The sequence below is a fragment of the Chenopodium quinoa genome, unplaced genomic scaffold (assembly GCF_001683475.1).
Source record: "Chenopodium quinoa cultivar QQ74 unplaced genomic scaffold, ASM168347v1, whole genome shotgun sequence".
Taxonomy (NCBI): Eukaryota; Viridiplantae; Streptophyta; class Magnoliopsida; order Caryophyllales; family Amaranthaceae; genus Chenopodium; species Chenopodium quinoa.
In genome coordinates this window covers 2,546,920-2,563,103 of record NW_018743099.1, presented here as the reverse complement: position 1 = coordinate 2,563,103, position 16,184 = coordinate 2,546,920, and the positions used below count along the sequence as shown (strand labels likewise).

Here is a 16,184-nt window from a genome sequence, read left to right as displayed (position 1 = left end):
TCACATATTTCGTGTGCCTCTCCAGAAATTAAAAGAGCAATTATTTGAGAGTATATACTTAAGCACTAATCCCATTCATCAAGTCATATACAAGAGCATTCTAGTACTTAAACTTTTTCTCTTAATTAGCTTCGTAGAAGTGAGATCAAAGGGGAGTTCTTGATTCTTGTATTGAGTCTTTAACAAAGGGGTTAAAGGCTGGGTGAGTGTTTGTGAGTTCAAACACATTGGGCTTACGAGTGTAAGTCGAGAGCACACTCGGAGTAGAGTGTGGGGTTTGCTGGTTCCCGGAGTAGGGAACAGCAGAGTGTTCTTTGTCTTTGTTTTTCGGAGTAGATTAATAAAGAACTTAGGATAGGAGGACGTAGGCCTGAGTTGGCTGAACCTCGTTAAATTTGTTGTGTTCTTTATTGCTTTGTTTTATTTCGTTAAATTTGTTGTCTTCTTTATTGCTTATTTATATTCCGCTGCGTACGGGAACCAGCACAACTGGTTCCTCACACATAATCCGAAAAGAAGCAAAATTAGCCAACGATTACTTAACACTCAATTCACCCCCCCCCCCCTCTTGAGTGCCCATTGAACCTTCAATTGGTATCAGAGCCTAAGCTTCTCGAAAGAGTAACATCTAGAGGAGTTAAGAATGAGTACTCAAGAATTAAGTGCAATCGGTTATGACAACAAGTCACCCAAGTTTAATGGAAATAATTATGCTTGGTGGAAGAACAGGATCCAGAATGTTATCATGGGTATTGATTATGAATGCTGGCTCGTAGTTAAAAATGGTCCTAATATCATTCTCAAGACAGATGTTGAGGGGAACCAGGTTCCCAAGAAGGATAGCGAATTGGTCATTGCTGATTACAAGTTGCTGGAAAAGAATGCTAAGGCAATGTCAATACTACAACAAGCAATAGGTGAGACCGAAACAAATCGTATCTCTGGCTGTAGTAGTGCTAAGGAGATATGGGACACCCTTGAACTTGCGTTTGAGGGAACCAGTGAGGTAAAACGGTCTAAAATTGATTTAATCATGTCTAAATATGAATTGTTTGCCATGAATAAAAATGAAAAAATCAATGACTGCTTTCGTAGGTTTATGACTATTGTAAATGATCTTAGATCTCTTGGTAAAAATTTATCTGACGAGGATCTTGTGAGAAAATTATTGCGTAGTTTAACAGATGCATGGACAGCCAAGGTAACAGCAGTATATGAAGCAAAGGATCTGTCTACCTTGTCTCTGGAACAGCTGATTGGTTCCCTTATGACTCATGAGATGCTGATTGACTCTAAGTTTGAGAAGGAACCAGCAAGAGGCATGGCGCTTAAGGGAACAGTAGAAGATGATGAAGATGAAATTAGCATGATTGCAAAAAGATTTGAGAGATCTCTTCGAGATCAAAGAAAGAATTTCAAAGGTAAGCATTTTAAAAACTATAAAAAATCTAACTCTAATTCTTCTTCTACAGGATGTTTCAAGTGTGGAGAAAAAGGACATCTTATTCGAGATTGTCCTAAGTGGAATGACAAACAGTCTAAATCCGGAGATAAACAAGCATACAAGAATGCCATGATAGCTTCCATGTGGGGAGACTCTGACTCAGGGTCAGATGAAGAAGAAGGATCACCCAACTCAGATGTTTGCCTAACTGCCTTTACAAACATCAAGGAAAACAGCACTGGTCCAGGAACCAGAGGGGGAACCAGTACATTCAACAAATGCTTTATGGCAAAGAAGGATGTACTACATGAACGCAAGGTAAGCTTAGAGCAAATTAGAGAAGATATGCATGAATATGATAGAGAAAATATGCTTGCTTGTATTGATTCCTTACTAGATGAATGCTATAAACTAAGTGAAACATACATAACTTGCAAAAGAGAATTAAAAGAAAAACGTGGTGAATGTAATATTGCTATTGCTAGTTGTGATCATCTAGAAGGAGTCTGTTATGAACTAAAAAATCAAGTAGCAGAACTAGAGGTTGAATTGGACAAGTGTAAAGTGGAACTAGAAAAGGAAAGATCGTTTGAACCAATTGATGGTGAAGAGGATCTGACCTCCTGGTTCCCTAGAGACTTATCAACCACTAGTGATACTCTTGATTTTTCAGTAGCTATAAGTAAAGCAAATTCGTGTACTAGAACTTCCTTGTTGAAGGCCTTTGAAACATTGGCTTACAACCTGGAAAACTCTCACAAGGAAATTGCTTCACTTAAAGCTGCACAGTTCACTGTTTCCCCTACAGGTACCAGTGTAGATGTCAGTAATACGATTGATAAGTATGAAAGTAATATTTGTGATTTGCATGCGGAAATCAATCAACTGAAAAAGGACAAGCAACCAGTGATTGTTGACATGTCTATTGACTCTATGGTTTCAAAACTTAATCTACAATTCGAAGCTTTAAAAAGTAACTTTGATTTTCTTAAAGAGAAAAACGAATTGTTAACTAAAACACTTGAAACCAGAGAAAAAGAACTTAATGATAGTCATAGACATGTGGACAAATTATTGAATGCTCAAGAATCCTTAAATTACCTGACTTCATCAAGAGGAAACAGAGGAAAAGATGGTCTTGGTTATACTAGACAGAGAACCAGGACTAACTGGTCTCCCAGAGAAACCACCTGGATCAAAGAATATCAACGAGGCAAGTATGTCATGACTAAAGAAATGCATGTGTGTTTTCATTGTGGTAAAAATGGACATAAGATACATGAATGTCCAGCTAAGAAAATTAGTGCTAATAAGAACAGCAAGGGTGTAAAATATGTGTGGAGAAGAAAGGATCAACAAGATGTTAATGTTGTTGAAAAGGGACCCAAGTATGTTTGGGTTCCTAAAACTAATGTTTGATTTGCTCTTGCAGGCTAGAGTGAAGGGAGACACCTATTGGTATTTGGACAGTGGTTGCTCAAGACACATGTCCGGGGATAAAGATCAATTCCTTTCACTAGTGGCCTTTGATGGAGGAAGTGTCACCTTTGGGGATAACAACAAGGGAACCATCACTGGTTTAGGTAAGGTTGGTAAGACACTTTCTAACGCAATAGATGATGTTTATTATGTTGAAGGCTTGCAACATAATCTCTTGAGTATTTCTCAATTATGTGACAAAGGTAATATAGTTGAGTTTCAAGCCAACCTATGTCACATAGTTAACTCACAAACAGGAGAACTTGTATGTGAGGGAACCAGGAAGCATGATGTTTACATCACCTTCTTAGATAAAATCCCTCAAGACAAGTCCATCTGTTTGAGAGCTGTTTCTGACAATAATCAATGGATTTGGCATAAGAGGTTTGGACATGCTAGCCTAACACTTCTAAACAAACTTAAAACACGTGACTTAGTTGTAGGCCTTCCTAACATTAAGTATGAAGCTGATAAAGTTTGTTCTGAATGTGTAAGGGGGAAACAGGTCAAAATTTCTTTTAAGTCTAAAACTGTTTTGAGTACCAGCAGACCCTTCGAACTTGTACACATTGATTTGTGTGGTCCCATGAGAGTACAAAGTCGAAGAGGTCATAGATATGTCTGTGTTATGGTTGATGATTATTCCAGGTACACTTGGGTAATGATGTTACACACAAAGGATGAAACGTTTGAAGAATGGGTAACATTGGTGAAACAAGTGGAGAACCAGCTCACCCACAAGCTGGTCTCGGTAAGATCAGACCATGGTACTGAATTTGAAAATGCTAACTTTATTGATTATTGTAGGGAACATGGAGTTAATCACAACTTCTCAGCCCCTAGAACACCTCAACAAAATGGTGTTGTAGAAAGGAAGAATAGAACTCTTGAGGAGATGGCGAGGACGATGCTCATTGAGAGTGGTCTCCCAAAGAGTTTTTGGGGAGAAGCTGTTGACACTGCTTGCTATATATTGAATAGAGGTCTCATTAGACCAAAGTTAAATAAGACTCCCTATGAACTGCTTAAAGGTCGAAAGCCCAACATTACATATTTTCGCATTTTTGGATGTAAATGTTATGTGCATAATAATGGGAAGGACCAGCTTGATAAATTTGATCCTAGAAGTGATGAGGGAATCTTCCTTGGATACTCTTCTCACAGCAAAGCATATAGAGTCTTTAATAAAAGGACTCTTCGTGTTGAGGAGAGTGTCCATGTCATTTTTGATGAATTTAACATGTCTTCTGAGATTGCGCAGGTACAACCTGATGAAGTGATTGGATTGATGGATTTCACGGGGAACCAGTATACTGGTCCCACGGATGAAGTGCAAGCAGATCTAGGCCTACCAAATACTCCACCAGATGATAATGATGAAGTGCCTAGAGAAGAAAATGAAGATAATGAGGACTCTGAAGGGGAACCAAGTCCTGATGGTTCCTCAAATAATAGACAGGTAATGAGTTCAGGGGGAACAGAAGAAGGTACCACCCCTGAACCTGAGGTAAGTAATGATAGAGGAAACAGCATGAATGTGAATCCTCCTGGCTCCTCAGAAGAAGGAGAGATCCATGAACATGCTGGTTCCCAACTTAATGAGAAAGCACAAAACAGTCTTAATTTTAAAAGTTATAGATATCAATCTTCTCATCCCACTGATCAAATAATTAGTGATATAAATAAGGGGATTCAAACGAGAACAAATGTTTTTCAAAACTTTTGTGCTTTCTATTCTTTCCTGTCTAATGTAGAGCCTACTGACTATAAAATGGCATTGACTGATCCTGATTGGGTACTAGCTATGCAAGATGAGTTAAATCAGTTTCAGAGGAACCAGGTTTGGCACCTGGTTCCCCGTCCCAAGGAAAGATCAGTCATTGGCACTAGATGGGTCTTTAGAAACAAGTTAGATGACCTTGGTACTATAGTCAGAAACAAAGCAAGGCTAGTGGTGCAAGGGTACAATCAACAAGAAGGAATTGACTATGATGAGACGTTTGCACCAGTAGCTAGGCTAGAGGCTATTAGGATTTTAATTGCTTATGCTGCTCACATGAATTTTAAGCTGTTTCAGATGGATGTAAAGACTGCCTTCCTCAATGGATATTTAAAGGAAGAAGTATATGTGGAGCAGCCACCTGGTTTTGAAGATGCACTGTTCCCCCAACATGTGTACAAGTTGGACAAAGCATTATATGGATTGAAACAAGCTCCGAGGGCTTGGTATGAAAGATTGTCCAATTTCTTGATGGCAAATGATTACAAGAGGGGAACAGTAGACAAGACCTTGTTCATAAGAACCAGGGGGAAACACTTGATTGTAGTACAAATTTATGTTGATGATATTTTATTTGGTGCTACTAATCAGGTTTTATGTGATGAATTTGCTAATCTTATGCAGAGTGAATTTGAAATGAGCATGATGGGAGAACTAGGATTCTTCCTAGGGCTGCAGATTAAGCAAATGGATGATGGAATAATGATCCATCAACAAAAGTACTTAAAAGAGTTGCTGAAAAAATTCGGCATGGAGAACAGCAAAGCTTATGATACACCTGTTCCCCCATCTACAAAATTAGATGCTGATCTTAAGGGAAAAGATGTTGAAGCTTCGCTTTATAGAGGAATGATTGGTTCTCTACTTTACCTAACAGCTAGTAGACCTGACATTGTGTTTTCTGTTGGTTTGTGTGCTAGGTTTCAAAGCAATCCAAAGGAATCTCACTTGAAGGCTGTTAGAAGGATACTTAGGTATCTTGTAGGAACAGCAAATCTGGGATTGTGGTACCCCAAAGGCAGTACCATTGATCTTATTGGATACACAGATGCAGATTATGCTGGTTTCTTAGTTGATAGAAAGAGCACATCAGGTATGGCACACTTTCTTGGCTCTTGTCTAATTTCATGGGGTTCTAAAAAGCAAAATTCAGTGGCCCTATCCACAGCAGAGTCTGAATATATAGCTGCAGCTTCATGCTGTTCCCAGCTACTGTGGATAAGGAACCAGCTGAAAGATTTTGGTGTTATTTATAAAAGTGTTCCTATTTTTTGTGATAACACTAGTGCAATCAATATTTCAAAGAATCCTGTGCAACACTCCAAGACAAAACACATTGAAATAAGACACCATTTTTTAAGAGACAATGTGGAAAAAGGATTGGTGGAGATGTTGTTTTGTAAAAGTGAAGATCAAATTGCTGACATCTTCACAAAGCCTTTGTGTAGAGAGTCTTTTTGTAGGTTAAGAGTCCTTTTAGGTCTAGTTAGACTTTAGGTATTGGCTTCAATTACTTCCTTCAATGATTGGTTAGAATGGTATTCTCTTGTATAGTGTGTGTACATACTTATGTTGATATCTTTCAAGTGTTGTGTAGATGGTTCAAAATCTCAAAAGGATTGAGAATCATTGTTGTAAGAAACAGGTGAAATCAGGCTGAATTGCCAGAAACAGCGTGACATGGTTCTATACAGGTACCAGCAAAGGGAAACAGCATACCAGCTCTGATATGTCATCCGATAATATCTTTTATTTTCGGAAGATTACTATAAGATATTTCCTTTTGGAAGGAATTTATCTTATTTCAGTTATTTAATCCCATATAAAAGGCAAACATATCATATGCCTTATTTATAGTTGGTTGAGATAATTATGGTAAAAGATAATTACCAAATTTTTGATTTCAATTTAAAAATATCCTTTACAGTTGCTTTTTATTGGCTCAACTAACTCTTTTCTTTCCTTCTTCTCTCTTTGTGCTTCATTGTTAAAAATATACACTAACCCTTTGTGCAGATCATCAATCATCATCACTCGAAATTCTCTTTCTCTCTCTCGTATGCTTTAAATTCATCATTGTTCATTCGGTTACTGTTCACTCAAGGAACCAGCTCAGTCTCAGGGGGAACATCAGAAGGAAGCATAAATGTCCTTAAGCCCGAAGTTGGAGGAAATTCAGAAAAGTCAGAGTGAAAAGGATGAAATAGAGGTTGTTGGTTATTATGAGGAGACACCCACTGCTAAGACCATGGTACGAAGTAGAGTAACTCAATTAAAGAAGTTCACTGAGAAGGTGCAGGAGGAACAGTCCATTGACGCTGTTCCAGGAACCAAGAGAAAAAGGGTACCAGCAAGAACCTCTTTGCTTGATTGATGTGATGCTAGTTTTGCACTCGTTATGCAACAAGGAGAACAGTTTTGCACTCGTTATGCAACAAGGAGAACATTCTGAATCAGTACATATCTCTCATGCTTTCTTTAAAAAAAAAAAAAAAAAAAAAAAAAAAAAAAAAAAAAAAATAGAGGAACCAGCAGGTCAGGAAGTGGTTTTGAAACAGATTGGGGAATCACAAGAATATGCTTAGTAATATAATGATTTTGGTTTAAGCAGAGCATGGTGACAAGGATGAAGAGGAATCAGATGATAATACAGAAGATGTTGCAAAGTTCGAGGAGGAGGAAGGGAACGAGAATGATGATGAGGAGTGATGCTGTTTCTGTTCTTGTTTCCTCACCCTCATGTTTATTCTAAAATAACTGATTTTGTTGGTCTGTCTACTTCTCTCCATTCCATGAACTTTCTTTTTGGATGGATTTGGGCTTCTTTGGTTGAACTTTGTTGGCTTGTATGAACTACTAACTCTGCTATGGTATGAACTGTTTGACTAATCTCTTTTTGCAGCATAATGCTTGAATGGTGGTTGATGCCATTGTATGGATAAGCACATTAACTTGTGCACATTGCTTTTACTTGTGGATACTTTTTAATGATGCCAAAAGGGGGAAGTAGTCTGAAGTTGAAGCCTAAGGTTTAGCTAGTTTAGATTGAGTCAGTTTGAGTCTTTTTATTTCGTATTTTCTAATTTCGTATTTTCTATTTTCTGTTTAGGGAACCAGTTGGCCTAACTGACTTGTTCCAAAGAGTCTTGAGTCCTTGAAGTTTTTGACGGTTTTCCTTTTGAGCATGTTCACAAGTTCAGGAACTTCAAGAGTTTGTCATCATCAAAAAGGGGGAATTTGTTGAGTCCCTTAGGTTTTGATTGATAGTTTTGAATGATGACAAACAGCTAAGGGAAACAGGTCCTTGAAAGTGTTCGATACAGTTGGGGGAACCAGCTAACATAGAACACTGTTTCCCCAGACAAGTTATTACTTACATGAGTTTTCTTATTGAACTAACTTGTCTTTATACAGGGAACGGTTATATGATAAAAGTGTTATGTACTGGTAGGGAACCAGTATGTACTGTTTCCATGGTTGCTACGTGGTTCAGCAGTCACTTACTTTATGTTGTGCATTAACCATGTTACATGTGCAGTAGTTGAGTTGATTCCAAGACTTGGAGCATAGAAGCCTTTCGAAGATATTTCGAAGAAAGATTGTTTGCTCATAATAGAAGTATTCAAGGAAGATTCAAGTCTTGAAGATTACATGAAGAAAAGACGATTTATGCTTTAATATGTTATCTAGGTTTTCATGTAATATGCTCCGTAGTATGCTTGCATGTTTGGGTTATATAAGTGCTTAAAAGTATATTGAAGTATGATATGAAATCTGGTACAAAGTTGGAACAGGTTTCATAACATGTTTCAATTCAGGGAACCAGGTCGGGGAACCAGGTTCACTGTATTCGAGCTGCCGTTTTGGAAAAAGATTTTACAAAAAGATTTTTTCGAAAAGATTATTTTGAAAATATTTTGTGCAGCTGGAAATAAGATGAAATATTCTTGGTTACCTAAAAACTAGGAGTATTTATCTTAATTGATTCTATCTTTGTGATTAAATCAAATAAGATAAAAACTTTCCTAAAATTACATTATATCTTATTCTCTAAGATTGTGTGATTTAAGGAAACTAGGTTTTAGGAATCTAAGCTTATATAAACTCATCTTATTTCACATATTTCGTGTGCCTCTCCAGAAATTAAAAGAGCAATTATTTGAGAGTATATACTTAAGCACTAATCCCATTCATCAAGTCATATACAAGAGCATTCTAGTACTTAAACTTTTTCTCTTAATTAGCTTCGTAGAAGTGAGATCAAAGGGGAGTTCTTGATTCTTGTATTGAGTCTTTAACAAAGGGGTTAAAGGCTGGGTGAGTGTTTGTGAGTTCAAACACATTGGGCTTACGAGTGTAAGTCGAGAGCACACTCGGAGTAGAGTGTGGGGTTTGCTGGTTCCCGGAGTAGGGAACAGCAGAGTGTTCTTTGTCTTTGTTTTTCGGAGTAGATTAATAAAGAACTTAGGATAGGAGGACGTAGGCCTGAGTTGGCTGAACCTCGTTAAATTTGTTGTGTTCTTTATTGCTTTGTTTTATTTCGTTAAATTTGTTGTCTTCTTTATTGCTTATTTATATTCCGCTGCGTACGGGAACCAGCACAACTGGTTCCTCACACATAATCCGAAAAGAAGCAAAATTAGCCAACGATTACTTAACACTCAATTCACCCCCCCCCTCTTGAGTGCCCATTGAACCTTCAAAACACATGGTAAGTCAAAATGGAACAAACACCTTAATGAGAAAGTTGTGTTAAAATAATATTGTACTTCGTACAACATTAATTTTTTTTTTTTTTTAATTTTTAAGAAATAAGATACAAGGAGGAGTTTAGGTACGTCTAACATCAATATGAATCAAATAAAATCTTATTACGTGATTACCTTTTTCTTTATAAAGTATTCCGTATAATTTAGTGAAAGTTAACATATACGAATATATGTATATCAGTATATGTATATATATATATTAACACACAAATATACACACATGTGCATAATTATAATCTTTGAAAACCTTTCTTTTTTTTTTAATTACAGAAGAATCAGAATAAATCTTTCGAGGACTACTTCAGAGAGAGCCAGAGCTAATTAAACAAAAAAATAAGCATGGATTTTCGGCATTTAATTTGTGGGCATATGGTAAAATTTGGCCATTCAAAATTCTCTTAGATTGTAAGGATATCATCCAAGATGTAAATAAGATTTTCACATACTTGGTATCTTCAACGAATAATTATGGTGGCAATCCATTACACGACTTGGCTAGAAATGCCCCGTGTACAGAAGATGCTACAAAAATTGCAGAATTGCTAATAGATATTTACAAAAAAGAATCACCAAGCCTTTCAAATAATCAACATCCTTGGTTAGTGAAGGACAACATTAAAGGAGATACACCTTTGTCATTGGCCATAGCCCATAAGAATGAAAATCTCGCAATATATTTTTTTGTCAGTGGATGAAAATGTAGTTATCGAAAGTAAGAAGAATGTTCTATTCTTGGCTGTCGCATTTCAATGTCATACAGTTGCCAAAGAGATATTGAAGATAATCGATAACAAAGGTTGGACTCAACTTCTTACGGATCATCAAAAGCTCAATATCTTGCACCTTGCTCCATTATGCACAGGTGAGTCGACGATCTATTCATTTTCCTTTTTTACCTTTCAGTTATAGCATTATTATTGATAATAGATAATATAAGATAATAGAGTATGTGAGAAGTTGATGATATTCTCATTAGGTTTAACATGTATTTATACACCTAAGAAGTACTGTAATCTAAGTTTACAAAAGATAATAACAAACTAAGAAGATATACATACAAGCTGTTAAACGAGATAGATATTACTGAATGTTCACAAATGATAATTAAGAGAAAATTCTACTCTAACTACTTTTGATTTGGTCATCGTTATCAGATAAAAATATGGATATCTCTTTAGTTTTCTCTTTCTCATCTTTACTATCCACTAAAACCTAAAGCAATGCAAGGAAATAAAACATTTTTGTCATGATTTATCCATCTTAAGTTGACATGGTGCTATATAATTTACACAATATATTATTTATAATTTAGGATGACTTCCAGTGGCTACAATAAAATTGTAACCATTGAAACTGTTTTCAACCTTGACCCTTCAAATTTTACCGGTATAAGCCACAAATGATTTCTCTACCTCTAAACTAAGAGACATCTACTTCACATCTCCATCAAATATGCATAGAGCCATATAAGCATACAAATTGATTAGCTAATTAAGAATTAAAAAAGGGAAATTGGATTTTTCCTCACCCAAATTTAACATTCATCATCATCCTACCTTTAAAATAAATCACCCAAATTCCATCTTCCGATTAAGCATGTGTGAGGATTTGTGATCTATTTTCATAAAACAGTAATTGCAAATAAATGAAATGATGGAGCAAAGCAAAGTACAGAGTAATTGAAGGATAGAAACTGAATGAACGTGTATAGTAGTTTTTTCATTTTTTTTTTATCAAATTATTTTTTAAAACCACAAAGTCATCCCAATAAAAGGTTTAAATTAGTCAAAATCTAATAAATGGTTGAGGTTTAATCTAGTATAATGGCTACAATTTTATTGTAGTCATTTGAAAACTATCCCTATAATTTAAACTAAATTCTTAATCAATAAAATTATCCCAAATGTATACGTGGTGCATCCACAACCAAAATTTTCCGACCAATATTTTTTTACTTAAAAAATAACATGATAGAAAAAAAATTAGTAAATACAAATTAAACTTACACTAATTTATAAACATAATATATTTTCCTTGTAAATACACATCTGAGCATGCTGGCAAGGAACTAATTTCTTTATATTTGTGATATTTTGTGAGGAAAAATGAAATCATTTGAAATCTTGTTTATTAGGTTTAGTTTTTTCCTTTGTATTTTTTATCGCAAAATTTTTAAATAGAACAAACAAAAAAATGTAGAGAATATCATCCAAATATTAATTTCTAATATCTTTATTTATTACTCTCTCAATGTTTTATAAGTGATGCATATTCCTAAAAACCTCTGTTTTTTTAATGACACACTTAATTCCCTTTTATTGGAAACTTTCTAATATTCTAATACTTCCGACTCATTAATTTCTTGTTTGGTTTATATGGGAAGTTAATTCTTATGAGAAATCATGTTGCATGGGATGTTACTTTCCACTTACAAATCCTAGGAATTTTGGTATTCCTGTTTAACTTTTATAAATCAAAGGAGCTTGAAATTCCCGAGCCTCGAATTTTGATTAACCAAAGGGGACCATGGTAGTATATTTCTGAGAAATTTTAATTTCGATCCTATGGTTTTTTACTCTCTTCACTTTATTACTATGTTTTTTTACAGATACTTTACTACTATGTTGTTATCAAACAAACACCCCCATTTGCACATTCCCATAAATTTGATCTGTTTCCCTTAATTTTAAAGATTAACCAAACAAGCTCTCTTGAGTCTTGAACTCTTGCTTGGATAAAGTAGCAAAAACGGAGTAAAATGTTTCATCTCATAAAAAGCGAAAGAACGAAGTTTTTTAATTAACTAATTATACGAGAATATAAAATAAACGAAAAAAGTTGGGTGAGTCGGACTCACGATGAGTTCAATATATCTGGCATTAATAATCTAATATCTTACATTAATAATTTCATATCTGACATTAGTAATCTAATATACTCATGTCATATATTAGATTACTATTGTCAGAATTCAAATACTCCGTACTAGATTACTAATGTTAGATTACTATAGTTACATATTAGATTATTAATGTCAGATATTAGATTTCTAATGTTAGATATTAGATTATTAATGACATAGATTAGATTATTAGATTATTAATGTCAGGTATTAGATTTCTCATGTTAGATATTAGATTATTAATGTCGGATATTAGATTATTAATATCAGATATATTGGATTCACGGTGAGTCTGATCTCAAGCAAAATGTTTCCCAAAAAAAATAAATAAAAAGTTGCCAATTATTTATTTAATTGTACCATGTCGATTGACTTTACACATAATTCATTATGCACAACTTTGCAATTACTAATAACTTTAACTATTCATAGTTTAGATTTATTAAAGGTGATATTATAAATACTACTTCCAAAAAAAAGAGTGTCAATTTTAACAATTGATACATTTCGACTTTTCACATTATATATGTAACATAATTTAGCTAAAAAACGAACATAATCATGTCTGATCATTTTAATTTTGTTTTTGATTTGTAATTTCAAAAATCAACTTTTATACAAGTAACTTTTAATAATAATTCTTTAAAGATACTACAGTTGAATTTATGCATTGACAAATGAGTTAACTTAAAAACTACAAAGGAAGTAAATTACAAAATAAAATTAGGCTTTTTTTTATATGTATATTGTTTAATTATGAATGATTGTAGAAAAAATATTAAATAGCAATTCTTCTTTACAAGCAGAAGACTTTAGTGCACAACTAATGGAAAGACATCCAGAATTAATCAAAGGAGTAGATAAAGAAGGATCTACAATAGTTCATAGTTGGATAAAAAGTGACAAAGAATGGCTATTTAAATTCATATTGGAGAGCAAGTGGAAAGATCAGTTTGTAAAACTTGTTGATGTTAAGGATTACAATTATCAAAACAATCCCTTTCATGTTGCTGCAACTACCACTCATGAAGCAACAAACCAGATTGTACCACTCCTTGTTGAAGCTTACAAAAAAGACAAACTTATTTGGAGCGTAAATGCTTTCCATCAATTGCCATGGTTTGAAAAGAATAAAGAAAAGGAAGGAGCTCTACACTTGGCATTACGCAACAAACGTGAAGATCTTGCACTTTACATATTGGCACTACTCAGGGTTAATCAATCTATAAAGGAACTGCTTGATTATTACGAGCCAAAGCACTCTACTTTGTTTCTTGCTATACAAAACAATTGCTCTAAAGTAGCCAAAGCCATATTGGGAAATTTGGATAAGAGAAGCAGGACCGAATATCTAAAAAATTCCTCAACTGGTCGGAATATATTGCATCTTGCTATAAGCTTAACAGGTATTAGTTTTTCGTTCCTTCATAGAATAATATTTAGCATTTATTATTACACATAATTTACGAGATAAAAGGTACGGAGTATATGTTATTGGTTAAGTATTGGCGCATAGCTACTATTTACATGGCAAGTAAATAGCATGAATAAGACAAAAGAGTGATGAAAAATGTTTTTCTAGTGGTACAAATAAGTATATAAATTGTCATCAAATATTATACCACTATTACTTATAATGACTATAAATAGTACTACTAAAATAACCTATACTATAGAAGTATAAAATACATGTATAATGGTACATCAAAAAATACCACAGTAAAAATAAAAGAAACTATGTGAATTTATCAGTTAGCCCTCATATATGCATCCCAAATAAATAGCAGCTATGCGCCTAGTTGCACTCTATGTTATTACATTGTTTGACTATCAATTGCTACTTTGCCTCACACTTGACGAAGACATGCAGGGATTAACTGGTATTTCTAATTTCACCTGGTGAAAAGAAGGGATAATAATAATAATAATAATAATAATAATAATAATAATAATAATAATAATAATAATAATAATAGGGAAAAATTGCCTGGAATAATTCGACCTTTACCTCATCCGCCCAAAATAATCCCACCTCCTTTAATGTCAATTCGCTTCAAATGGTCCCAACCGATCAACTAACTTTTTATGACAAGTTATCTAACACGTATCAATACCTAATTGGTCCAAATATAATTTAGAAAAAAAGTTAAAATTATCTTTTAAGAAAATTTTAAAAATTATCAATTAATTTCTTAAAAAAAATAAATTAATTAACCGATAAACCACCAACCCCGCCGCACCAACCCCTTCCCCGTCCCAATTCCGGCCCTCCCCCTCTTTCACGTCGCGATTCCAGCCCCTCTCCTTTTCCCGTCCCAAAGTATTCTTCTTTGACGACGATGATAAGAGGAACGCGACGCTTATTGAGCTCGTCGATGAGAGCGACAACAGCGGAGGTGGGTTCAGAGATGGTAGATATCGCCGCCATTGGAGGTGGTGGAAGAGAGAAAGAAAGATTTTTAGGGTGGCTGGGTCTGAATGATTTTTTTTTTTTTTTGTTAAATTTATTATTTTTAATTTTACATTTTAGATAAATCACGTTGTGACATGTGTATTTTAAAACCCAACAAAAAATTACCTATTTAATAGGTTACCGGTCACTTGGGACCATTTTAAGCGTATTGACATCAAACTTCGGATTATTAAAAAAATAATTGAAAGGTGGGATTATTTTGGGCGGATGAGACAATGATCGGATTATTCCAGGCAATGCAATTTTTCTTAATAACAATTATACCTCCGTTTCTTATTATTTGAACTTTAAAATATTTTATATCTCACAAATAATATCCAAAGTTAATATAAAACGAATGTAGTATATATATGAAAATGAATTTTAAAACTCCCACCATTCTTTTATTATTTTTTTTTAGTTTTTTAACTTACTACTTTTCATTTTTTATCTTCTTATTTTGCTTTATTCTTTTTATGGTAAAGAAAATATCCACTTTTATTACTCTTTACCCACCATATGACCCACATAAATTTTATAAACAAACTTTTCACTCCTACCTATTTTTTTTTTTTTTTAAAAAAAGGACGCACTTACTATTTCATTTTACATAAACAGACTAGTGAATGGAAAGATAATGATAATTAAAGAATAAAGGAGTATATTTTTATAGGCTTAAAGCATATACTCTCTTCATTCTGAAATTATTATTATTTATTTATTTATTTATTTTTATTTTTTTTTTGGTGAAAACCATTCTCAAATTATTGTGCTCTTTTCATAAGCTTAACTTTTAATTTTTATTTTTTGGATCGAATGCAATTGGAAATTGACAACTATAGTTAAGAAAAGACAAGTAAAAGGAAATGAGATTTTTATGAAGTTAGGGCGAATACATGATTCTTACATTAACTTTTTTATAAACTATGAAATTAGATGAAGAATTTGGGACATGGCTAGTTAATGAAGCACCAGAGTTCATAACCGAACAGGATAACAATAAACAATCACCTTGGGATACAGCATATGAAACTGATACTGCATGGTTTATAAAAGTTGTACTGATAAGGTGATACAGCATATGAAACTGATACTGCATGGTTTATAAAAGTTGTACTGAAAAAGGACCCGTCTGTATTCAATAGAGCACCCTTGGCTTGGATTAAAGCATGTGAGCACGGTCATGTCTCGGCTCTTCGTGCCTTTATTGACCATAATCAAGCTGGTTTTCGAGATCTTTGTATTAAGCATAAGAATACTCCTTTACATCATATGAAACTGTCAAGTTTAATAGAATACGAAGAGCTTCTTACGATTTCACGCATGAAAGATCTAATCAATGTTCAAAATTCTCAAGG

The 16,184-nt window shown here is 34.1% G+C and overlaps 1 protein-coding gene across 1 annotated transcript; it reads left to right on the top strand.

Moving 5' to 3' along the window:
• The first annotated feature begins 9,735 nt into the window (after positions 1–9,735).
• Positions 9,736–15,899, top strand: LOC110731923. The gene is made up of 3 exons (XM_021911841.1): positions 9,736–10,334; positions 13,181–13,780; positions 15,763–15,899. Exons 1-3 carry the CDS (start codon positions 10,130–10,132, stop codon positions 15,897–15,899), a joined length of 942 nt encoding a protein of 313 aa, XP_021767533.1. The 5' UTR covers positions 9,736–10,129.
• Positions 15,900–16,184: the final 285 nt, after the last annotated feature.

What these genes read in the sequence shown, in the direction of transcription:
- LOC110731923 (XM_021911841.1), top strand. Translation starts at nt 10,130, where the DNA reads ATGAAAATCTCGCAATATATTTTTTTGTCAGTGGATGAAAATGTAGTT. An exon ending in CCTTGCTCCATTATGCACAG is followed by an intron (nt 10,335 to 13,180) that starts GTGAGTCGACGA and finishes CTTTACAAGCAG; the next exon opens with AAGACTTTAGTGCACAACTA. An exon ending in TCTTGCTATAAGCTTAACAG is followed by an intron (nt 13,781 to 15,762) that starts GTATTAGTTTTT and finishes CTATGAAATTAG; the next exon opens with ATGAAGAATTTGGGACATGG.